Here is a 27,224-nt window from a genome sequence, read left to right as displayed (position 1 = left end):
CCAAAAAAAAAAGGTAAAAACAAAGGATTTTCTTTTTACCAAATGGGTTCCCAGACTGCCTTCTCGCAGACAAGCCCCCCCCACTGTGATCTTTGGCGCCCCCCCCCCCCCTCACCCACCCACCGACCGAAGCAGGGCCCAGACCCCAGGTTGGAAAACACTGATCTAGATCATGAGTCAGCCAGATTGTGTGAATCATAATAGCATACAGTAAGGGAAAACGTGCAGTCATCTGGGTCCATCGGGGGCGGAGTTGAGAACCACTGGTTGTACTGGTCAAAGTGTGCTCCATTCATGAGACTGGAGGAGTGCTGATGCAATGTCAGACTGATTTTGTGTTCTGATCTTCCAGACAGCGTGCAACGCTGTTCTACCCAATCAAGTATGTTTTTTTATTGTTAATTCATTAGGTTCTCCCTTGCAGGGTGGAAGGCTAGACCACAGAAATGCATTCATCTTCTAGGTAGTTTAAAGCCTAAGTTCTGCATCTGACTTTTTAGTTGCTGTACGACACCTTTTTCCACAGAAGCATAAATATAGGCCAAGGGCGCAGTCACACCGAACTGGAATTTTACCTATGAGGGCGGATTCTGCCAATGCTTTTCGATGAGAATGGAGCAGTTTGTCGCCATTCGCGGATTTCATCAAATAAAAAACGCTCCAATCCCATTGAAAAGCATTGGCAGAATCCACCCTCATAGGTAGAATTAAACTTTGGTGCGACCGCACCCTTAAGCAGAAAATCCTGTACCAAAATCAACTGTAATCTTTTTAATTCACCCCGGAGAGCAACCCCGGCTTGTCAGTTCAAGACATCTCATGCTCATTTGTAAATTGTCATCTATGCACTTGAAATAAGCCATGGACAACCTACAAAAACAGTTAAAAACTATTCATACAATTTCACCCGACCCCCTGGGACAGCTAACCTTCTTACGGAACGGGGCAGATTATCAATAATCATCATGTCCCACGGAACAGCTGCCCTTCTAAGACACAGCAGATTGGTTTGACATCAGCCACTAAGGGCACAATACATAACTCTATATATATTTATATATTTATGCATTATTGGCAACAAGCAAGGATATGGCATAATATTGGCAACAGTAAATGAAAATTAAAGACAAGAAAAAAATAACAATACATAGTTCCCTTACAAATTCTTGTTCTGTTTTTTGTTTTTTTTGCATGGGAGTCCTTGTAAGTTTGGATGAATTCCATTGAAATGGGACAGTAAAGATATTACAAGAAACAAACCCAAGAAGGTTCAGCCTATACAGTAAAACCTATATGGACAGGGGGGGGTCAGCCCCCCTCAATCCAGAGTATTTAATGTGAATGGTGTGTGGACAGCAGCAGGCCAATGCATAATCAGTTTGCTCACCAATTGTCTTACGCATGACCTTGTTCTCGCCCCGCATGCGACACGCTCCTTCTCACTCTCAAGTAGTAGATAGTGGCGGCTTGGGACAAACATCGGACCATACGGCATACGGACTTGAGCCACACAAGGCACCACCCCCCGGGCGAGCCGGCATGCGACCGGAGTGCTTCAGCCGACATCAGCAACCGTTTCGAAGTTGCGTACCAATGTAGGGACAGAATCTTAAAATCACGTCGGCCGTCGTCAACATGCGACAGTCGTCCCCCCCTCGCGTAAAACACATTGCCGTATGGTCAAATCTGTCCCAACTCGACCGGCATGGGTGAGAGAATTGCGTTGTCCTCTCCTTTCCTCCTTCTTCGCCCAAACCTCGGACCCGACCCCCCTCATCTTAGGGTGAGTCAGTACAGGCTCCAGGCCCGCTGATGCTGCGGGTAAAGCGATGACAAAGAAGCGGCGGAGGAGGATGAAGAGGAGAAGGAGAGGTCGGCGGGGCCCAGCTGCTTTCCACACGCACACATTCAATCCATCTTCTCCTTCTGTACCAGCTTGGGCGCGTCCACAAAGTCCCGGCCGTTGAAGAGGATGACGCCGGCCGTCACCACGCTGGCCGAGCCCCAGAACAACACGTAGGCCAGGGTCTCTGTCCACGTGTCGCCTGCAATGGAAAAACACTCGAGGTGAGTGTGCACTTGTATCTTCATTTCACGGACACCCAGGTAGATATGCATCACGGAACCCAATTTGATATCGTTGCTATTAGGTGGAAACCTCATATGTCCAAAACTGTTATGTTTCAGGATTCAAATTCAAAAGTAGCTGATCGACAAGCTGAAAAAGCCTCTCGAGCTTGCAGATCTGCTACTTTTGATGCTTTTGTGACACTGTGGTGTGATCAAATAGGAAATTAATTTACGAAAAAACATAAAATATGGCGATAAGAGGTTTCTGCCCGATAACGGTGATATGGTCAGGGGTGCACATAACTGGTGCGCAGGTGCGCATGCGCACCCAAAATAAAAAATGCGCACCACATCAGGCGACGCGAGGCGCTTTTGCGCACCAACAGCTGGGACAGGAATTTCCAAGCTTTTATTTTTTAGCAAAACTAAAAAATAAAAGCCTGGAGATCGAGGCTAGGAATGTACTTCCTGAAGCCACACTCACACAATCACTCTAAAGCACCCGTCGGCCCCATGTACAGCCATTAGGCACAGGGGTAGAGATATGACTCGCGTCGCCTCGCATCGCCTCGCATTGCCCCGCTGCGTGCACGCAGCCAGCAGCGGCTGTTAGAGGCACTCGTCACTGATGATGAACGCACCGTAATGGTGCAAAATATGCCGTGAACGTCCCAATCTGGCGGATAAAATCAGCGCAGCAGCACAGGGCACCAACCTTGGGGGCTTTATCTAACAGCGTGAGAAAAAAAATCGGCGAAAATCGGCGGAATTTAGAAGCAGAGCGTTCTTTTTTTCTCGCCCCCCCCCCCCCGTTGACAAAACTGTCCGGTGGGCACCGTGCTGAACCCCCCCCCCCCCCCGGTGACAAAACGGGACGGGCGCCATGCGCACCAAGTCACATGTCCAGGTGCTCTTCTGCGTACCAGACCTAACAAGTTATGTGCACCCCTGGATATGGTGTTTCATCTCTGGTGGGACCCAATCGACACCGTAAAATCCTCAGTGTTACTTTAACAGACCTTACGTTGAGAAACAGCATACTATATGAGGTCTTTACCCACTTTTATAATATCAGGGATAAAACTGTCCAAAGTCCAAATCTGCAATTTGTGAAACACTGGGAAAATGTTCCTAATGTACTCTATTGTTGCCTGTTTTTTGGTGGGGACTGCGGTTGAAAATGTGCATCATTGCTAAGTCTGGTGTATTTACATTGATAAGTATTGTTCATTAATATGTGGTGTACCGTCTAAATAAACAAATAAAGTAAATGTGTTTGATGTGTGGTAGTAGGGATGTCTTACCAGCCATAAGCAGACAGATGATACACATGGAGAAGGCTACCACCATGATGATAGGCAACTAGGAAGAGAGGAAAAGAGACATTTTAAATGCACGTCAAAGTAGAAACTCCGCACCGCCAGGTGCACAACTCAGAAGAGTTCAATATCAGAAAAATAACTGCAAGCACTCACAGAAATGTGCTTCACACTGAGGAAGGCTTGCGCCGGGAACTCATTTGTGGTTTGCCCGTACCAACAGTATCTCTAATTAAATGTACCCGAGGAATATTTCTGTAATTGCTGGCAGTTCTTTTGCTCTCGTCAACCATGCCCAAACGAGTACCAACAATCAATTCTTTCAAATACATAGATATTTTTGGGGCAAGTGTTGTGGTATTCTTTAATCACATATTTATTTATTTCAGTATGGTTACCGAAATGTTTCTAATCACAACACGTGTTCTAGCCGTTACATTTACAGCGGTCTTCTTATATTTTTAGCATTTCTTATCACTGCTTACGGTAAGGAACTTCCAGTCTTTGGGGTCACGGAGGGGTGTGGTCATGTCCGCCTCGTCGACAGCGTAGTTGCCGAGGAACAGATCGATGGAGTCCTGCGTGGAGGAAGAGGCATGGGGTTAGTTAGTGTAGTCCAGGGGTCTGCAACCTTTTTGACATGAAGTGCCATGTTTTTATTTTCTTGATAGTCAGTGTGCCATATCAACATTGAGTTTAATTATGACACCACATCAAAATGAATGAAACAGATTTTGATTGTTCATAAATAAAACAACTTTTTTTTAATATTGTCTGTCAAATCAGGACATTGTAATGATTATTAGACTCAGAGAAATAACCCACCTATCTCCCAGACTCCCTCCTCAGACAGTTCAGAGTTTGAATGAATGTAGAATTAATTTGCATAGAGATGTGGGGGGACTTAATTGAATTGACTACATTTAAAAACACACTTATGCCGGTGTGCCAGTGAGTGCCCTCCTCTGTGCCAATGTTGGTACCCGTGCCTAAGGTTGCCTACCCCTGGTGTAGTCCAACCAGGCCTGAATGGTTTGAAGCAACCGATCAACGTTACACACAGGCTTAGTGTAGTCCAGTGTTTCTCAACGTCGGGTCCCCAGACTCTAGGTTGAGAACCAGTGGTGTGGTCCAGTGGTCCTCCAACTTTTTTCAAGACCCCCAAATTAATATGCATTTGGCCGCAAACCCCCATCTGAAAATATTTGTGTCAGGGACCCCCATCAGAGAGATTTGTGTTCAAATGTTTCCAAACATTTTCAAGATAAGATAAGCAAGCATCAAATGTTCTCAAACTTTTTTTTCAAAAGTTTATTTTATTTCTCAGCACCAATACTCATCCTCAACATCTACCGGTACCGCCATGAAGAACAGAAATAGATGCTTCATGCTACTGCAAAACTACTCATTCTAGTTACTTAGAGGAATTATGACAGCTCTACACAGCAGGGGAATGTGGAGGCACTTTGACAAACACAGCTGTGGGGACTCAATGGAAATAAATAACAGAGAGTCTAGAGAGAGAGAAGACACACACGTTGTTATTACTATACTCGTAAGGAAATAAACATTTTAGGCATTTTATTAATGCCATTTTTACAACATTTTGCCATTTTAAACCCTAACCCTTGAGGAAATTGTCCTGACGATGTATTTTTCTAAAATTCTACTATACTTGTGGATACATTTGCCCCTCATAAGTATAGTAATAGTATAAGCACACACACCTGTCTGAATCCATCAGAGAAGTTGTTCTTGTAGTATCTGATCATGGAGTTCCATCCATCCATCAGCAGGCCCAAGTGTGTCCTCTTCCCTGTTCTGAGACATTTACATCAGTGATGATGAAGATCAGTGATTCTCAGCCCTTTCAAGGACCCCCAGTATTATGCATTAGGGTGGGTTCTCAAAGGTTTTCGTGTCCAGGACCCCCAAATGGATATGTTTTTGACCGAGGACCCCCATCTGAAAAGGTTTTGTGCCAGGGACCCCCAGAAGAGAAGAATTGTGTAAAAAAAAAAAAAAAAAACACATTTAGTGCCAGAGGTTTTTTAAAACAGGGTACATCAAGTGCCAGCGCTTCTTACCGCTTACGCTGATCTGTTTAGAGCTGTAGAAGCCTCCACGAGGACGCGGAGGTAAACAAAGGGTATGTGCGCGATGGTCGAAGGTCCCGTCTAACGACTGGAACAATAATATTTCTAACGCGATCCGCCATTGCGGAGTGAACGTGCGTCGAAAATGGCTCGTTTTCATTTCAATTTCATTGCGTTAGAGTGCCCCATGTGAAAAAAAAGAAGAAGAAAATTGAACACGTATATTTACGGTTTTGACACTCGACGGGTGTATTTGCAAAACCGTAGATCTCCGATTTTGGCACTCAATATGTTAAGAAGCAACACTAGTACAGTGTGACTAATGTAGAGTAGTACAGTATATCTCTGTCGGGCAGAAACCAAACGTTGTTTTTAAAACAACACAATACTTGCATGGTTCCCTATATTATCTTACTTTATCCACATGCAGCTCAAGTGGAGTTAGGAGGTTATCTACCAGTGAATGTGGAGATAGTTATGTCCATCATTGATTAGAAGAGTTGGTGTTAGGTGGTTTGACCGCGGGTTTGAGGATCCAATGGAGTTAGGAGGTTTAGTCAGAAGCGCTATTTAATACTTTTCATTGGTTCAATATTTGTAAAACCCACACACAATACGGAGATAGGAGGTTTGCAGCCGACATGTATTTCTCTCTTATTCAACAATCCATTAGACTGCTGCTGAGTGAAGACGGACTCGAGCAGAGTTATTGACCATATTCATATGGCTGCTCACCTTGTGAAGTCGGTCTTCAAGGCTCCTGTACCGGCGTACTGCTTGGCACATGCATTGGCATTGTCTGCCCATGCTGCAAATGTGAGGGTGGTCAAGTAAAGAGAAAAGGATTACAGTTAGATGAAATATCAGTTATGCGGACAGTAGAAATACAGTCAACGATCAGTAATTAGAAAGAACATGGCCAGCTTATATTATGTAAATAATGATGTGGAAAATCATCAACACTTTAGGAGAGAAGAACAAACCCACCGTTCTTGTAGATCTTTTCAAAGTCTGCCTGGTCTTCAACCCGCTGGCCATGGAGGACTCCCATTCTCTGCAGATTTGAAATAAAATGTGGGTTATAATAACCTAGGTCTACTGAGTTTTTAATCCAGACATTTGGAACAATCTCAAGGCATTTTTGACAGATACAGATAGGTAGGCCTGTCACAATTATTTCATAATCGCCTACAAGCTTGTAGATCAGCTATTTTCGCTATATTCTTTTCTTTAAGTATAAAATGATAATTATTATGTCAGTAATTTCTTTGTATATTTAAAAAGGTAGGGTAAGTGTTCTTTTTTTTGGTAATTATTATTTTTTTTGTTAAAAGGTTAAAGTACTACAGTATATTCTGATAGTAATCATTGCTACAGAGCGTTTGTTCGGTCACAGGGGTCTCTCCAGCTCTGTAGTAAACAGAATATAGTAAATTTTCAGGTAGGTGACAAAGTTTAAGCCAATCAGGAGTACTGAAAATTTTCTGTAAGAGCTGGAGAGACATGTGAGACTCCTTTTACTGAACAAACACTCTATAGCAATAAGTACTATCAGAATATAGAGCTATTTAACACTTATTTTAACAAGAGCAAATCACTTACCCTACCTTTAAGTTATTTGTCATATCTGCCCTGTGCAACTTTTGATTACGAAGCCTAAAAGGCAAATGTTTTTATTCATATGTTACAATGTTCAAAGCCAAACACAATTAAATCGTTAATCGCTATTATTTGAGTAACAATTAATCGTCAAGTAAAATGCGTTATCGTGACAGCCCTACAGATAAGGGTGCACCGATGCTGACACTGGTATCGGTTATGGGTTCGATACCCAGCCATACTCTTAACCTCTTTAGACTTGGAAAGCCTATAAGTTGCTATACCTTTCAACCCGGGAAAGCATCGGTGTCATTTTAGTTGTTACTATACATCGTCGCTGTCGAGCAGAAACCTTAGAATCGGCCTCAGGTCTAAATGGGTTAACTCAAGGTCAGTGAAGGCTGACCACGCCAAGAAGAACTATTACTCCACTCACACACATGTAGCAACTTTCTTTCCTTGAATGTTCAGCCAGTTCTTTGTCTTTTGTCTAACATTATTAAAAAAAGAAAAAACTGAATTATGTAAAATATTCGTACTCGAGCTCTCAAAAAAGTATAATCCCTATTATTTTTGTTAAATATTACCATCACAATCAAATATTATTATTCATAACTATTACTGACTGATGGTGGGGAAAAGACGCATTTATAATATTTGTAAAAGCCTTTTGTTGTTGCACATTGTACTTATCTTGACCATTATCTTTTGTCCAAATATCATGTAATAATCACCTCCGTGAGTCAATAACAGTCTTCTGGTTATTAACCCTTGTGTAATGGTGAGGAGATAAGGGCAAGGTGCAACAGCTGAACCATTAAGATGTTTGAATTAATTGGCAAGTTTCCACGATTACATAAATCGTGAAATTGAAAATCATTGAATTTCTATTACTTTCGATACACTGCGCAGCACCGCTCTACACACACACCACTACATACATACAGTACATGTCTAACCAAGTTGGCTGTAACAGTTTATCATTAATATCAAAGCCCTGCCGATATCTAGGTCTGCCAACGATCATGGCATGTTATACTTGATTAATTGTCATACAAACTAATTGTGATTAACAATTTAACTGTGTTTTTGGCTTTGAACTTTGAACATTAGAATAAAATTTATATAAATAAAAAATACATTTGTTTGGCTTTTTGGCTTTATAAACAAAAATGTATATGACAAAAAACTTTCAAAAAAGAACCCTTCATTCCACAACACAAACATTTATACATGGGCGTTTCACCCCAGTGGAGTAAAAGGTCCTGAGAAAACCACACATCAGGGAGACCTGCTGGGGCATTTATGGCACCTGTGGTAAAGACCCATAAAGGCTTAACTTTTAACGACCCCTCCCTCGGCCGGCCGTATATAACTTTTAGCCAAGCTACTTGTGTTCAAAGTCCACTGCCACAGTCAGACTGTAGCAAAGAGATCCTTCGTCCACGGCCGTCACAGACAGCCAGCTGACAGTTAAACCATAATGGTGGAATCTGCACCACAAATCTAGGTCATGTTGATAGTTACAAGTTATAAAAGCATCATTTCAGGGGATGTTTACATTTTTGGCTGGACAGCAACAGCAGCGGGGGTCACAGACGTACGTACGCGCAAGTCTCTGACTGATTGACTTGAGTCAATGATCGACAGGGTCACTGAATGAGATAGTCACACCATTGGTCGGCGGTGTGAATGTTGGGAGTTACAAAGCAACATCCGACGTTTGTAGCTGCTACAAAAGATACAAAGATGCAAAGCTATAAAGCAGTTGAGCTGGGTTCAACTTCCAGATACAAAGATAGAAAACTACAACTGTAGCTCCGATGACGCAGCGCTTGATGATGTCAACGACCGTGTTGAGCAACACAGATACAAACGACAAATGTGCTGTGTATTTTTGCATCTTTGTATTGCCCGTGTGAACGCAGCATCAGGGTCTCTTAAGTTACTGGTTGGTCGGATTGGCTGAAGAATTGCCCAAATATGGAGATGATGAATAGGGCTGGGACCCAGAACTGGAGGAACCAGATCAAACATTGAAGAACCGGAATCGGTTCAATCACATTAAGGATACTGTATGCAAGATTTAATTTGGGTCCGCGGCCAAATATATATCAATTTGGGGGTCTTTGGCACGAAAACGTTTGAGAACTACTGCCCTACGGGTCCATTTGGTACGCTCTCAGAGTTATGGGGTCCTGAAAATAGTTTGAGAAGCACTGAGACAAGGGTTAAAAGTATGTGTTCACCTGCAGCTGTGACTGCAGCGAGCGTCGGGCCAGCAAGCTCTGGATGACGTTGGTTCTGTCCAGACAGTCCATGCAGTTACTGCGGAACATCCCTTCCTGCTGGACCAGCACGCTTCCGTCAGCATCGACCAGGAAGTACCTGTAGCAGCACACATACATGGTTAAACCTAGAAAATAAGCCCAACTCCCCAAAGCTACTAGTACTACAGACTCTTAATTGAGTGGATTTTAGATTTATTTATTAGGTTATTTAGATTTTTGGCTTAGACAATTGCACATTTTTTATTCTGAACTTTTGATTTATTGAGATTCTATATAATAATTATAATCAGCTAAATAATTCAGTGTTTTTTATTGCCACCTGTGTTTTTAAACCTGTGATCATATTGAATTTGAAAGCTGAATTAACAAATAAACCAATTTCATCATATTCACATGGTGGCCATTTAGCGCTTTCTTCAATATTCAAGGCGCAATATCTCACACACACACACACACACACACACACACACACACACACACACACACACACACACACACACACACACACACACACACACACACACACACACACACACACACACACACACACACAAGGAAAACAACATTTGTCTTGTGGGGTTCAGCATGTTGAACCTCACTTGAGGCAAAAGGCGCCCTCTCACACACACACACACACACACACACACACGCCTCACAGTGTTGTGAGCATGTAGATTGGCTATTTTCAAAATGTTTGCCTCTTTCTTAGGTAATACTTGACAATTTGGCCAATGTTTGAACATTTGTTATAGTATAATTTGCTGATTAACATTTGACGCAGTAATGGTCTAATTTTGTATTTTAGTTTTGCTGTATTAAAAAAAAGTCTTAAAAGACCTTAAATCATAACTTTAGAAATGTGCAGATACCTATACTGTATGTTGGTTTGTTTACTGTTGAATGAGAAAACAATGTTGCACATTAAAAAAATCTGGGGATCCCGACCGAGAATCACTGACCTTTTGTCAAAAAGTCTTTGAAAAACTTGAATGACATACCCAAAATAGGGACGACAGGTTGAAAGTGGTTAAACATCGGCTGCATAATTGTCAATACCGATGCACACATACCCAAATTCATCCTGCATCTCTGCAACCATATCCACCAGGATCTGCAGGCGGTGCCACCGCATGCGACTGCACTCCTTGTGGAAGTCAAATGCGACGTACCTATTAAAAGACACAGCGGCAGAGAGAGCCATGTCACAACACTTTACAAAATCCTGACAGCTCATTTAACTCTGAGAGTGTACATATGTTACCAAATGGACTCATTTGGTTACATTTGTACAATCTCAGAGTTACAAATGCCTGAAGTAAAACTGAGGATTGTACCGTCATTACGTGCGAGGTAAACTACAGAATGGGGTCCTTACTTGATCATGCCGTTGGCCAAATTTGTCACCGTCTTGTCAAAGGCCAGCTCCAGGGCCTTCTCTGAGCCTTTTTGGTCTATCTGAGACAATAGCATAAAATGAATAAACCCATACCAAAGAAACACACAGGACCATGTGCATTAAGAATTTAGCTTACCAACAGCTTAATATTATTGTTTTTTTTATTTATTATTAATATATTAATTATTAACCATTTAAACCTTGGTTGTGTACTTGAACCGTCCACGCCAAATCTCTTCGCCAAACATTGCCGATCTACAAGCTCACAACGCGTGACATTGCGACGGGTTGTGAGCTTGTAGATCTGCCATTTTTGGCTAACGTTCCCCCCAGAATATAGATGTTGGGGTTTAAGTGGTTAAAGTGTTAAACATTTGTGGTCTATGATGACAAAATGTAGTGTTCAGTGAAGGCTTAGGAAAGACAGGCTAGCTGTTCAGTGTTCAGCTATGCCACAGAACCATTTATGTAGCAAACTGAAGTCGAGAACAGGCTGTCAGACCAAACGTTAGAGGTGGCACACATCAACATCCATAGAAGTACTGGAATTTAAACATAGTTGCATTCTACATACTGTGAAATCTAAAAAAGACCATACTGAATGATACTGCAGCCCATCTTACCAGATTTAAAATCACTTGTTTTCCATAGAGAATAATCTGGGAGTCAAAATGCCTCTGGAATCCATCCAACTACAGAGACAAGAATATAGGAAAAATAAATGAGGATGTTATACATTTTATATGTATGTATGTATGTATGTATGTATGTATGTATGTATGTATGTATGTATGTATGTATGTATGTATGTATGTATGTATGTATGTATGTATGTACTGTATGTATGTATGTATGTATGTATGTATGTATGTATGTATGTATGCATGCATGCATGCATGCATGTATGCATGTATGCATGTATGTATGTATGTATGCATGTATGTATGTATGCATGTATGTATGCATGTATGCATGTATGCATGTATGTATGTATGTATGCATGCATGTATGTATGTATGCATGTATGCAAAGCCTGTTATTCAGTAAACATCAAAACAACTTACATGATTTATTGTTTTGCTAATCTGTGGCTTTGGCTTGTACTTCAAGTTGGGCCTCTGGGACCAGTATAAGGGGATAGAGCCTCTAGTCTGTGAACACAAACGGACATAATTTCAGAAAAGCAATTTTATAAATTAAAATTGTCATTTTAAACCATAACCCTAAAGCCGAAGATAGCAGATCTACAAGCTTGTAGAACAACTATTTTCAGTGTGTGACACCGGGTGCAACCAAGTATACATCAGGCATAACGCCAACCACAACCTCTAAACCTAACCTCTCATCCCAACCTGAATCTTTTCCTAATTGTAAACGTAACTTTTTTAAAACAATACTATTTCAACAACTATTTCCCGTGTGAGGACCAGGAAAATTCTCCTCACAATGTTTATTTCTCAAATTGTACTATACTTATGGGGATATTGACCCTAAAAAGCACAGTAATACAACACACACACACACACACACACACAGTAAGGTAAATATTCACTCATGCACGGTTGAGCTACTCACCGATCTCATTCAATAATTTTTAACTATGTCATAGTCATACTTTTGTAAAACATATCAGCCGCCCATAAAAGCACATGTTGGGTGAGTGTTGTGGAATAGTACCAGCAGTCAGGCTATGTGACATAACCTCCAGTAATGACCTTGGGGTCACACAGGGATACCTTGCATGCTACCTTCATTTCTCAACTCTTAACCCCATTATGTACAGGTCATCAGAAAAACTATTTGCGGCTACACACGGGGTGTGTGTCTCATAAGATCCCTTGATGGAAAGTGCCGAAAGGTAATTGGGGGGGGGGGAACCTACGGTTTCCAAGAACTGAAAAAGCATGCATGCTGAGCGGCCTGAACACGGGACAGAAGGGGAGAAAAGAGATTCTGGGCTTTCTGAAGGCTTGACTGATCGGCGGGCCTTCCTGATAGGCCAAACAGACCCTCAGCTTAGCTTATTGTGGGGGCTTGTATCAGTGTTAATTTTGGCAGGAATTTTTGACTTAGTTTTAGTCATAGTCTTATGAATAAAATTACATTTTAGTTATATTTTAGTTTTTTTGAGTGGTGCCAACCACTCCTATATCTGGCTTTGTCCGTGTGTCCGTATGCATGTATGTCTGTCCAATAAACAAACATTGATGACAACATCAATACGGGGCTCAACAAAGGCACCACTCTCTTCACACAGGGTGTGATTTTTTAGCTTTAGTCTAGTTTTAGTTGACAAAATATCATAAGATTAATCATAAGATAAATCTACAGTTGATTTAGTCAACTAAATGCATTTTGGCTGGCCTTGATGGTGTCGTAATGCCTGATTTACACTTAAGTGCACTCCGAAAACAGCAGATCTACAAGCTTGTAGATCAGCTATTTTCGGAACGCGACACTCGCACACAGCCAAGCGTAACATGACTTTGTTCTACTGGATCTCTTTTCCACTAGTCCCTCCCTAACATTTTAGTCTAGCTTTTATTTGTTAACGAAATGTATTTAGTCATAGTTTTAGTAATCTTAGCTTAGTTTTTGTCATGAAAAAAAAATCGTCATAGTTTAACACTGCTTCTCATGACATTTGTGCCGGCCTTCGCATGACGTTTATGCCATATACTGTAGATGTATATCAACGAATCGATTAACCACTTGAGCCCTCTTTTACACAATGTACCGTATTACACACACCACATGGTTGGCTTTGGCGGCATCAAATCTTTTTCTGGTCTAGCCTACAAAGAATGACTCAAGATCGCTCCTCTCAGCCAGTCGTGCTGGCACCTGTGACTCACCTGTACAAATGACGCCTTGCCACCGTTGTACTGCACAATCTGTTCCGTCTCCACAAAGTTAGCAGCATGGCCCTCTGAATCAATGCCTGAAAGACGCCAAGATCAAACAGTTGCTCATAGACACCATATACAGCAACACAGCAGTGGTTCTCAAACATTTTCATGTATTTGGCCATGGCAACCCCCATTTTAAAAGATTTTGTCACAAGGACCCCATAGGAGTTTTTAAAATATTTCGGAAATAGGGACTTAGTTGTAAACTTGTAGATTGCTTATTAATAGTCAAACATGTTAATATGGCTCAGGTGCAACTGTTCCTCATTTTGCCGGGGACCCCTGGAATCTCCTGGGGGTCCTGGTTGTCTAGGCAAAGGGTACCGTAAGTAAGTGCCAATGTGCACAAGGTTAATTGCCACTTAGTGCAGTGTGACAGCAAAATTATCATCTCTGTCGGGTGGAAAAATCATGTCCAAAACAGTTACTTTTCAGGATTCAAAATTAAAGATAGCAAAAGCAGCAGATCGACAAGCTCAGAGGTTGAATGTATTGAAACCAGCGCACCTGCAAGCTCGAAACTTGTCGCTTCGCTCCTCGTTTCGAGCTTGCAGATCTGCTACTTCACGTAGGGCATTAAAAGGTAGGGCAAGTGATATTTTTTTGTTATTTTTTTGTTAAAAAGTTAAAGTACTATATTCTGAAGGTAATCATTGCTACAGAGTGCTTGTTCGGTCACAGGTCTCTCCAGCTCTTTAGTAAACTGAATAAAGTACATTTTCAGGTAGGTGACAGAAAATGCATTTTCTGTTTAATAAAGAGCTGGAGAGACATGGGAGACTGTTTTTACTGAACAAACACTCTATAGGAATGAGTATTATCAGAATATAGAGCTATTTAACACTTATTTCAACAAAAGCAAATCACTTACTCTACCTTTAATTTACAAAAAAACACAAAAAGTTAAAATATGGAGTTAAGAGGTTTCTGCCCGACAACAACGACATACGAAGAACATGACTGACAATGTCCGGCACCAGTAATTTCTGCCCGACAGCAACGATATGCTAGCCTGGGATCCAGACTGGGATTCGCTCCGGTCGGCGGATTTTCTTTTCTAACTTCGCTACTCAGTCTGGTAAAGATCCCATTTCCAAGGGGCAGGGCAGGCACAAAGGAGGCTTGGTCTGTGACGATATGCTTCCTGTAGGATGGACAGTGGTGCGGTCACTCACCTCGAACGTAGTAGCGAACCCCGGCTCTGAAGCAGCTCCTTCTGGACACGATGTTCCATTCAAAGACCTTGCCATTGATGCAGCAGGACCTCATGATGATGACTGGACAAACATGTGGGTTACGGATTCAACGGTTGGGAACTGGATGAGGCAGGACTGGGTGGCAGCATGCACCAATAGCTTTTTTTTTAATACAGTATGTTGATTCTCAAATGTTTTTATTTTAAGGACCCCCCCAGAAACTCTCATCAGAGTTACAGTCCCGTAAGGTTCCATTTGGTTCCTAACTATCAATCATTTAGCCAGGGACACCCTGGAAACCCTCAAGGACCACTGCCGGTCTCCAGAGCCAACTTTCAGAACCAATGGTTTAAAAGACCATCCTGTCGCTCCAGTACGGATCCCCAAACATTAGAGACAGATTTGGGGGAGAGTCGTAGATATTCTATATATTAGGACACTGCATAACTGCTAACACAGATGTAGTCAAAAAGTCAAATAATGGCAGATATACATCACCTGGACTAATATATTGGTCAAATATAGACACGTAACTGTTAACTCACTCACTGTACCTCTGCTAAATAACTAAGGTTTAGAAGCACCATTCTGCACTAGTGCTCATTCTGCTCAGTAATATTATGCATATATAAATGATGTATTCTAAGGATTCATTTGAGCTTCATGCCAGTATCAATGACCTGTTGCATTTAATCTATCAGCTATTATTAACCTGACAATAAACCAATAAAAACAAGTGGACGGAAGTCCATTAAAGTTGGTTAAATACAGTATAAAAAACAGCCTAATGCCAAAGCAATAAACAAGCAAGATAAGAGCTAGGCCAAGTCATGGTCAGGGTGTCAACTTATCACCAGAATGACGATAAAGCCATGGTGTTAAAGTTTTTATTTTGGCCTATTAACCCGTTAATACCGGGAAAGCATCCGTGTCATTTTAGATTTTTGCGTTAGCTATTCAAAAATATTTGAAAAATCTTCTCTTAAGGGGGACCCTGGCACAAACATTTTCAGATGGGGGGTCCGTGGCCCAATATATATCAATTTGGGGGTCCTTGGCACGAAAAAGTGTGAGAACAACTGATTTAGACGCCATTTGTAGAATCGGCCTCAGGTCTTAATTGGTTAATCACTTTGTATCAGAAGTAAAGCTGTCATTAATCTACATTGTTGTACAATCTCTAATTAACAATCTGCACAGGAAGGAAAGCTTAGGTCATCCTGGTACACTTCCAATCCCACTCCTGACCTTTGTCTCCCTCTAGTGGTCCAGTCAGAAAACAGCATGACATCCTGCTGGTAAGCACAGGGACTAAAGCCAAAACAAATCTCATGACTCTTGTCGTGAGATCCCCCCCACCCCCACTAGCGCTGTTTCCAAAACAATTAGCACAACATTTAAGAATTATGATGTTTAGGTATTATCATTCTAAACCTACTGTATGATCTTGCCGTTTGACATACAGCCAAACAGTTGCAGATTGAGGCTTTTTAACCTTTGCCTTTTATAAAATAACCGAGACCATTAATGTTTTATGGAATATGCTTGTGAAATAAGCTGAGAATTTTAGAATCCATGTAAGCAGCATTTGACCAAGTGATGGAAGACCTTACACTGCTTTACTATGATAATAAATAACAATAATTTCATTGCACCATTCAGAAAGGATACAGCCGTGAATAACCGGAAAAGCAAACTTGTGCAACTGCAAGAGGATGAGAAGAGAGTTCAAGAGTTAAATTAAGTTGAAATGTCACTATGAACATGTATGTACAATATAAATTAGGACTGGGCAATTAAACGAAAATATATAGAAACCGACATTTAGAAACAAAAACCTTTTTTTTAATATTATAAATGACTAAATCAATTAGGCTGATTAACTACTTAAGCACTGCATTATACTTTGTTTTACAATGGTGGCATGCACAAATAGCCGACACACAAGCTCACACTGCGTCCTGTCGTAACACGTTGTGAGCTTGTAGATCTGCTATTTTCCCTATCTAAAAAACGAAAAATAGTTCATTAATCACGATCGAGACAAAAGTTTGAAATAATCGTGATATTGATTTGGAGTCATATCGCCCAGCCCAGCAGCCCTATCATAAATCCTTGCTGTCGGGCAGAAACCTCTTATATACATATTCTAACTTTTTGTGTTTTTTCGTAAATTATCGCCCTACAGCCTCACACAAAAAGTAGCAGATCTGCAAGCTCGAAACTCGGTGCAAAGCGACACATTTTGCACTTGTAGATCTGCTACTTTTGCTATTTTTTTTATTTAAATCCTGAAAAGTAACAGTTTTGGACATCCACAGGGCCTTCTCTGTGGCTGCCCTCTCCAAACATATCAGAGATGCCCCCTCCGTCCCTACCTTCAAAACCGCCCTGAAAACCCACCTGTTCAGAATTGCCTTTCCGAGTTTCCAAGTTAACTCTTGTTTTTAGTGTTTTACTGCTTTTTTTCTTATCTTACTTGCAGTTGCTTATCTTAGTTTCTTTTTCCTAATAAATAATAAAAATCACACCCAGTGTAAAGTGGGCGGTGTGTGGTCATCACAACATGACTCACTTTAAAAAAAGGATAAACGACTTTTTTTAAAGTCCATACTGCTATTCATAGGGCTGCACATGTGTCATGTGTTTCGCTAGCCAATCACAGTCCTGAATTTGCAAAGTCAGCCAATCACATTACAGTTAGTGGTGATGACACTAGCTGTAATGTGATTGGCTGATATGAAAAAAGTATCGATTTGCATTAACAATGGAAGGGTTAGGGGGTACACAAATGTTTTGGTCGGTGTCCAAAACTCACTTATAGGGGGCGGCTACACCGCCCCAAAAAAGCGCTATATAAAAAAGTATTATTATTATTATCCACCCGACAGCGACAAAATGTTCAAATACAACGATGAGTTCCGTTCACCTCTGGCTGTGCAAGGAATTCTCTCAGGAGATGACCGTTCCACACAAACCGCTGATCTGCCTGGAGGAAGAAGAAGAGGTCAAAGAGCTGACGTCAGCATCATGCAGTATAGTCTAGTCATACACTCAAGCTCAAAATAAAACTGCAGCACCTGCTCTGACGGCGTTTTCCGCTGAATAGTTGAAATTGTGTGACAATACCTGAAATAATCATGAGCATGAAGATGTTAAATATTTAAAGCTCTATATTCTGTTAGTAATCATTGCTATAGCTACAGAGTGTTTTCTCAGTAACAGGGGCCCCCGCACCTCTCAAGCTCTTCAAGTAAACAGAAAATGCATTTTCAGGTCAGTATACCAATTTCATCCTATCAGGAGAGAGAGAACTTATGCAGTGATGAAATATAAATATAATATAAAGAAACACAAAAACTGCTGATAAATGGGTTCTTTCTCCTGACTGGGTGAAATGGAAGACCCACCGGAAAAGTTTCTGTACTAAAGAGCTGGAGAGATGGTGAGGCCCCTGTTACTAAACAAACATTCTACAGCAGTGATTACTATCAGAATATAGAGCATTTAACACTTATTTGAACACAAATGATTATATACTGTATATATCACTTAGAGCACCTTTAAAAACAATGCCACCAAGCATCAGAAATCTTGCAAAGGTTGTACAATATAAATGGAAACAGCGTTTAACTGCACGTATAAGTGTTGCACTAATCTTTCCTCCCTCCTCCTCTCATACACCCTGATGGCTCATCCTCTCCAGTAGGCTCCAATCCAGTGGTTCCCAAACTTTTAGCTCGAGACCCAGAAGAGAAATTAAGTGTCTCCCCAGCACCAAAATGTGTGAAAATAGCAGATCTACAAGCTCACACGACACGTTGTGAGCTTATAGATCTGCTATTTTCACTACTTAATTTTTTTTTAAATAATAATAAGTCATGGAATTTCTTTGATTTTTTTTTCATGAAGTTCTTTTGAAAAATGTATGAATGAGTTTTTTTTTTAATTTATGAATTTCTTTCTGAATTTCTTTGAAGAAAAAAAGGGATATTTACTCGCGACCGATAGACAAATGGGTCCCGACAGTGCTCTAATCTGTCCTCCCTTCTCCTCTCATACACACTGATGGCTCACCCTCTCTCCTCTCACACACACTGATGGCTCACCCTCTCTCCTCTCACACACACTGATGGCTTACCCTCTCCTTCTCCTCTCATACCCACTGATGGCCAACCAAAAATGCTTAGCACAGAATTATCAAAAGTCAGTATCTGGTTAGAAGACAACAGGCTGTCACTTCACTTGGGCAAAACAGAGGCAATCCTGTTTGGATCGACAGCCAAGCTAAAGAAATCCCCGGGGCTTACGGTAGTGGTTGGTAACTCGACAATCACAGATAAGGAAGAAGTAACATATTTGGGATGCATACTAAATAACTCCTTATCTGGAGAGAGCATGGCTCTGAAAGTTATTCTGAAAGTAAACCAGAGGATAAAATTCCTTGCTAGAATATCGCCCTTCATAGATAGAAATGCGCTAATAATACTGGCAGGGGCATTGGTACAATGTCATTTCGACTATGCATGCACATCCTGGTACTCCAACATCCCAAAGATCCTGAAAAAAAAGCTCCAGACCTCGCAAAACAAATTAGTTAGACTGATCCACAAGTTACATCCCAGAACTCACCTTCTGCCGGCCCATTTCAACAGCCTCAAGTGGCTCAAAGTCGAGGAAAGATTAATACAAATAAAAATGTGTATGGTCCACAAGATCATAAATAATGCTGCACCTAAGTACCTAGATGAATATTTTACCAAGGTCAGCACAGTACATAGGTACTCAACGAGAGGAAGCTCCACTAACTTTGTGCCTCACCGATTTAACAGTTGCATGGGCCAAAGTTCATTCTTGCACACTGCAATAGATGCATGGAACGAACTACCAACAAGTATCAAGACCACTAGCTCCATGGCTGGTTTTAAGTTCTCTCTTAAGAGATGGCTCACTACCAGTGCGACCTAAAAGTACATTAATACACACTGATGGCTCACCCTCTCTCCTCTCATACACACTGATGGCTCACCCTCTCTCCTCTCATACACACTGATGGCTCACCCTCTCTCCTCTCATACACACTGATGGCTCACCCTCTCTCCTCTCATACCCACTGATGGCTCACCCTCTCTGCTCTCATACACACTGATGGCTCACCCTCTCTCCTCTCATACCCACTGATGGCTCACCCTCTCATACACACTGATGGCTCACCCTCTCTGCTCTCATACACACTGATGGCTCACCCTCTCTCCTCTCATACACACTGATGGCTCACCCTCTCTGCTCTCATACACACTGATGGCTCACCCTCTCTGCTCTCATACACACTGATGGCTCACCCTCTCTCCTCTCATAAACACTGATGGCTCACCCTCTCCAGTAGGCTCATCTCCTGGAACTCTGGGCTGGTGTTAGCCAGGCGCTGCAGACTGTGGGTCAGGTCATAGTCTGTGGCAAAGTAGAAGCCGTCTGTGTAAAGGACGTTGTTGAGCATGGACAAAAAACCCTTGTTGTCTTGCATCTGAGAAGAGAGGTTTACAGTGTGACCAGAGGAGAGAGGTTAAGGCACCGAACAGAAAGAGAAAAATAAATGATGTGCCCTTACGTGTGTGTCGTGTTATTTTGAAGTTCTAAAACCGGGACTAGAGGTCACAATGGTTCCGTCGCCAGATTGCAAATACTTCATTACTGTACCATAGGGTTTTCTATTTAAAGGACAACTTTGTTTTTTTACAACCAATGTTTATGTTTTAGGTTGTAATAAAAGTAAATAAAAGATGAGTGTTAAAAATTTAAAATTTACTGCTTTCTATAGTTTTAGCAATTTTCACAATCGTTTTTACAGTGTTTTCACAGTGGGCGGGGGCATTCTGTCCGGTGGCTAAATATGTATTTTTTTAACACATTAACCCGTCGTTTTCTTTATTATTATTTACAGTAGCGCTTCTAGCCCCCAATAACTCACATCTGGCCATCTCAGACAGCCGGACCTTTTTTATTGTGTAAAAAAGGCATATTTAGCCACCGGACAGAATGCCCCCGCCCACTGTAAAAAATATCACAAAAAATGCTAAAACTATAGAAAGCAGTAAATGAAAAAAAAAATACACTCATCATTTATTTACTTTAATTACAAGCTAAAATATAAACCTTGGTTGTAAAAAAACAAAGTTGTCCTTTAAGCGTAAATAAAGGATGTGGTACATACTGTAAGCATTTGAGATAAGCGTTTGAGATTCCCACGTTTTCTTCTATACAATTACCTGAAGAAGACCTTATCTGGTCAAAACGTGGGTTTTCATTCATGAAATTATTATTTGCATCGGGCTACAAGTGTGCAGCCTTTTTCTTCATTTCACGTTTTCTTTCTAAGACATAAATTACACCTGTTAATTGTAATTGAATGTGATAAAAAAAAATATCACAAGTGTGATGACTTGTGTAGATGAGCAAAATGTGTGAATATCATGAGCCTTTTTCTTTTTATAGAAACACTTTCTAATTCTCATACTTCACTCCCAAGAGACACATTATTCCCTGGAGTCCACTCCCAAGAGACAAACCTTTGGTACTATATAACCTTTGCATTTCTCAATCACGATAAGACAACATTCAGTGACAGCTAAAGATAAGTGACCACCATGGAAACATGATAAAACATGCTTCTTGCAGGGAGCAACCTTCCATACGTATATCATGCACAGTATACATCTGTCTCTATGCTCACGCACCTTCATATCTTATCTCAGGTACCATGAATAAATATGTAGATCATTTGTTATTTGTTTTTTTCTTGTTTGACCTCCTTTCCCCCCCCTCTTCTTCTTTCCTTTCTTTCTCCTATGGAAATAACGATACGATGGCAACTATGCATGAAAACGACTTTCACCCACTTCTTTTCTCTGTAAAGCTGTGATGTGACAATAAAGCTGATTCTGATTCTTCTCTCTGGAATTCAGGCTGGCACAAAACTATGAAAACTTTGCATATTTATGAGCTTGAGTTTAACTATACATAACTTGTCTTTTTGTTTCAAAGTAATGCACTAAACTTGCATGCTCATATAGCAATTGCTGTTATTGCATATATCATGTTATATAATACTTGACACACCGGTAGGTAAATTATTCAGTCGCATATACTGCTGCACTTGCCTGTAGGGGGCCAATGCTGCCTTTTTACGCTGCATTATATTGATTCTGTTTTTGGAAAAAGTGACAGCCCAAGTAGCCTGGCCACAAAAGACTTGGCAGTATAACAGCGTGTCATATTTGACCAATCAGTAAACCATAGAGTCAAACAAATTGGCACACCGGCCAGGAGTCATGGACAAAACAAAGGCTTCATTGTGTAGCAGCCTTGAAACGTGATGCTAGCTGAAACTGAAAGCACTTCTTGTTCAACCTGACAGCATCTTGTTTTCTACCTCTCCGTTTGCCAAGCACTCTAACCACTGTGTGTCACTTAAACACAACCAGAGAATGCAGTCTACTCTACACACACAAGACAAACTCAAGACGCCAAGCATTCTCACGCAATTAAGAGAAATGTGTGCTTATCTTTACCAGAAATGACTGCATGTTAACCACAGGAGGAAATGACGTGCCTCAGCCTGTCAGTCTCATAGCCTGCATACCACTTTAATGTTAGTACAAGAACGCCTTGTACTGCAGTCTGTCCAAAAGTAAAGTCAACTTGGGCTGCAACAGTTTATCAAAACTACTCAATTTAACCCATTAAGACCTGAGGCCGATTCTTACAAATGCCTTCTGAGAGAAAATCAGTAGTTTTCACACTTTTTTTCAAAAATGTTCAAAAATAGCAGATGTACAAGCTCGCAGCACGGCACGAAGTGACGCACTGTGAGCTTGTAGATCTGATATTTTTGAATAGCCAATGCTAAAATCTAAAATGACACGTTTTCACTGGGTTAATAGATTATACAAAATCATCGGTTAGCAGACTTGGGCTTTGATTCGTTGATAAAAAAAACTATTTTATGAAAACGTCATTCTCGATTATTTGCTTAATCGAAAACATAATCAATTGACTAATTGCAGATCTTGTCCGATGAGCAGGTTGGTGCCTTGCATGGTTTCCTCCGCCATCGGTGTATGAATGTGTGTGTGAATGGGTTAATGGCACAATCAATGTAAAGCGCTTTGGATAAAAGCGCTATATAAATGCACCATTTACCATTTACTTGTCAACCCACAAGACCTGTACAGAGACTGAGGGCGGAACGCCGCCTACCTGGTTGTCTGTCAGGTGTAGCACCGTCTTCTTATACGAGATCACATCAAAGTCCAGGGCTTTCCACACAGCATGGCCCAGGAGGTCACCCACCTTCTTCTTCTTTGTGATGACAATGAGGTACATGCCTGAGAAAAGAGTCGGTGTGTGAATGCAATACTATGAGCTGGTCTTCTAAAGCAGTGCTTCCCAAACCTTTCAGCTCAAGACCCAAAAGAGAAATTAGACGTTTGCCCGGGACCCAAACTAGTGAAAATAGCAGATCTACAAGCTCCCAACGTGTTGCTTTGCGCCACGTTGGGAGCTGGTAGATCTGCTATTTTCACTTCTTAAATGTTTTTTTATTTATTTTAAAATATTTATATTTATGTATTAAAAACTATGTTGGAATTAATTTAATTGATGAAAAGTTGTGATTTTTTTTTTCTTCTTTCTGAATTTTTTTTTTTTAATGGAAGACACAAAAAAGGGGATATTTACTCACAAACCAATTGGCCTGCGTCCCAAACATGGGTCCCGACCCACTGTTTGGGAAACAGTGTTCTAAAGTATTGCCGCTATTAAACAAAATGCACTTTTGCTCCATCAAGTACAAATGCAGAAAGGTCCCTACGTATTTTTACTATTTGCTAAAGTGTGATACAGTACATCATTTAGTTAACCGCTGTTGTGTTTGGCAACAGGAGAATATTGTCCATGTTTTTACAGCTGGTTTGCTCCAGAATTTACAGTACCTCTTTCATGACAAAACTGAACTTACCAGCTACCAAGCGAATCGTCCCCATGATCCCACATATTGGCCTCGTCACGGCGGAGGGAGGAATGTCCTTCCTCACTAGAGATGGGAACAGAGACAAGGTTGTAAAGTAGCAGCAAATCAGTCATAGTGTGTGTTGGCAAAGAGACAGAGCCTCTGTTTCATGGGCTCAAGGAATCCACTTAAATCTCTTGCTGAACAGTTGTCGTCAACATCAATTCCCCGAATCTAGAAACAACAGTAGTTCATTGGCCAAGCACAAATCATTTGATTTGGCAGTTTACTCTCCATGTCTGGTCAAAATAAATATTAAAATGTATAATGAATAGAAATATTTATTATACATTGCTATTAACGAATAGAAAGCTTATGTGCCACTGAGTTATTATAAAAGGTACCAATACAACTTTACAAGGGCAGTCTTAGACCCATCGTACGTAGGCAGATTATGGAATATTTACATAAGTTATGTTAACAGTAACATGCACACAATCAGCATGCCTTGTTCACAGATCCAAAGCAAACATAAACTAACTCACAACCTCAAATTCCCTCTGTTACGTCAATGTGTTGTACATATAGAGTCTGTGTAAAGTGGGATGACTGATTTACACAATACAAATGCAACGGCAAGTTCAGGGTCATCATAATCACAAGTCTGTGATGCTGTTCCTGTGCATTCCACTGAGTAGTCCATTTCAACCAGGCCGGTTTACATTACAGATCAAATATGCATGATATACAATGCAGAATGCAGATCATATAGCTTCTACACCTGACCTGACCTGTCTTTCTATCCTGTTTTACTTTTTCTCTCTCCATTCCTCTTCCCTTTCTTGAAAACTGCAAATGATGGGAGCTTGTGCAAAAAAATAATTTCACCCACTTCTACACCTGCATGGATTAAAGCAAAATAACATCTCACGACTGAAAATGTTTGTATGGCCAAGTCCTAATGTGTGATTTGTGAAACAGTGTGAAATGAGCCCTCCCCACACTATATTAACACAATATGTAAAATTATATTTTTTTAGTACTAATATTGTTCGTGTTGTTCTACATACTGCCAACCAGGTGAAGAAATCACAGACTGAGGCTTTAAACCTTTGCTTTCATATGAAATATCCGAGACTATTAAGATTTATGGAAGATGCTTCTGAACATATTGCTATTTTGACCACTTGAAATGCTCTAATCTCAAAATAATGAAAGAACTGAAAGAACTAAAGAACTTTAATCCATGCATGCACCTGTAAACCAGCGATGTGACAATAAAGCTGATTCTAATCATACAAGCAGCACATCCATGGCATGCAGGCACACGCACACACACACACACACACACACACACACACACACACACACACACACACACACACACACACACACACACACACACACACACACACACACACACACACACACACACACACACACACACACACACACACACACACACACACACACACAACCAATGCTTGCCTGTGAGGGTCATTTCTGTTGACACCCTGTCAATGGCGAGGACATCATTGGAGCCATCATCATAGGCCTCAATGTAGAACCTCTCTGGTGTGGTGTGCCTAATATGGTGAGGAAAGAACAACACAAGGGGTTTACATTCATGTATACATCTGCTGTAATTCTTTACCTCATGTACATACATGTCACTATATGTATATTTTCCTCATTCCTCCCAGATTCGGCACAAACATGGGGATGGGGATGAATTCATGTTATGCCACCAAAATGTTGAATGCCATCAAAAAGTCCCTACCCTCCTTCAAAAACGCCATAAAAGAGCACCTGTCTGCAATTTGCAACTGGACAAGTTTGCCAAAAGAAATGACCCCCCCCCCCCAATGTTTTTCTGTAATTAATTACAATTGTACTGCTCCTAGTATTGACGATCTCTTGTATAGTATTGTATGTCTTGTTGAATTTAATACACAGGACCACAATGAAAACAAGCCCTTAAACAAGCATTATTGTATAACTGTACCTCTGTACCTTTTGCAAACTGTTTGTAAATGATTCAATCAATCCCACTCTACTAACGTCAGGAAGCTTTGTTAATTTGTTTAACCTGTTCTATTTTTGTTAGAGTGGTTTCCTCTAGCAGGCAACAGGGCAACCACAGTCTTATTTCTTTCTCTATTCTTCTTTCCCTTCCCTGAAAAACTACAAATGATGACACTTTCACCCACTTCCTTACACCACCTGTAAACCTAGTGCGATGTGACAATTCAAGCTTATTCTGTTTCAGGGTTTTACTACAGCTGATAGTTCCTATTCATGGTGGCATTTATCAATCACAACACTGGTACATATGAGGGCACACCATAGTGCGTTAAAGGGTGGCGTTGACACCTTTAAAAGCGTCTCTGTCCATTCATTATTATCATTTATTGTAAACAGTGGCTAACTTGCTAGCATTAGCTCTCTGCACCCCAGGCAACAACTAGTTGTCTGCGAATGTAAAACACATTCATTACATGAATGGAACCGTCGTATATTCCACATGGAACAGACTGCCATCTCCACAAGAACACACAAAACAACGTAAAATGTTAAGAATTAAACGTCTCTGCTGGGACTTACAGGTTGAATCTCTCGTAGGTAGTCGCCATCTTTTCCTCCTCCCGGTCAGTGACGTGTCAGTGTGGCTGTAATGTTGCGGGACTCCCCTCTTCCTTTGGGTGTTTCGGCCAGGTGGGCGTGGTTATGTGCCTATCCCCTAACCCTGATCCTAACCTAAAACCACGCCCTCCTGGTCGAAACACCGGGAAAAGAGAGAGTCCGGTAATGTTGCTGCACGCTCGCGGCGTCACGGGCTCAAAAAGAGCAGATCTACAAGCTAACAGCTCGTTGCGGGCCCGGTGCGGGGGTACCACACCAGTCGAATACTGACGTGCATTATAATAATAGTAATATAAAAAATAAAATAAACAACACATAATAAATTATCATAATAATTATTATTATTGTTATAATAATTAGAATTGTACAGACCAATTATCTGTTTACCAACATTGAGACTAGGATTGGATGGTTTAGGGTTGAGGACAGAGTACAGCCATTTACAATGGGCCTGGTCTTCAAGATTATGATACGCCACAACATTGGGATCCCCCTGGAGCCTATTTGTCAAAATACTTCCAAAACGTAAATGAAGTCCACGATCATAACACCAGAGACAGCTCCACGAATTATGTTCAACCCAGATTTGGCTCAACAAAGGGAATGAACTCGTTCTCATGCTATTCAACAAAAATGTGGAATGCCCTACCTAAAGGAGTAAAGGACTTACAAACTAAACTGCCCTACAGAAACACCTT

The 27,224-nt window shown here is 41.0% G+C and overlaps 1 protein-coding gene across 1 annotated transcript; it reads right to left on the bottom strand.

Annotated features, from left to right (window-relative positions):
- Nucleotides 1-105: 105 nt before the first annotated feature.
- sacm1lb (SAC1 like phosphatidylinositide phosphatase b) lies at nucleotides 106-26,615 on the bottom strand. Its single transcript, XM_084052764.1, has 20 exons — nucleotides 26,488-26,615; nucleotides 25,372-25,469; nucleotides 23,893-23,967; nucleotides 23,133-23,260; nucleotides 20,251-20,400; nucleotides 17,806-17,865; nucleotides 16,548-16,581; nucleotides 14,856-14,957; nucleotides 13,627-13,712; nucleotides 11,836-11,922; nucleotides 11,395-11,463; nucleotides 10,751-10,830; nucleotides 10,446-10,544; nucleotides 9,334-9,472; nucleotides 6,473-6,539; nucleotides 6,221-6,293; nucleotides 5,117-5,210; nucleotides 3,875-3,967; nucleotides 3,375-3,432; nucleotides 106-2,045 (listed from the first exon to the last, which is right to left on the bottom strand). The coding sequence occupies exons 1-20, from the start codon at nucleotides 26,514-26,516 to the stop codon at nucleotides 1,909-1,911; spliced, it is 1,758 nt and encodes a 585-aa protein (XP_083908890.1). The 5' UTR covers nucleotides 26,517-26,615; the 3' UTR covers nucleotides 106-1,908.
- Between the last annotated feature and the right edge of the window lie 609 nt (nucleotides 26,616-27,224).

The sequence above is a fragment of the Gymnoscopelus microlampas genome (genome assembly GCF_963454915.1).
Source record: "Gymnoscopelus microlampas genome assembly, chromosome: 3".
In the NCBI taxonomy this organism is placed as follows: domain Eukaryota; kingdom Metazoa; phylum Chordata; class Actinopteri; order Myctophiformes; family Myctophidae; genus Gymnoscopelus; species Gymnoscopelus microlampas.
This window is presented reverse-complemented; position numbering and strand designations above follow the sequence as displayed.

Coding starts and splice junctions, on each gene's coding strand:
- sacm1lb (XM_084052764.1), bottom strand. CDS start 26,516: ATGGCGACTACCTACGAGAGATTCAACCT. Junction 10,545..10,750: donor TTGGCCAACGGCATGATCAA/GTAAGGACCCCA, acceptor GTCTTTTAATAG/GTACGTCGCATTTGACTTCC. Junction 5,211..6,220: donor TTGAAGACCGACTTCACAAG/GTGAGCAGCCAT, acceptor TAAATGTCTCAG/AACAGGGAAGAGGACACACT.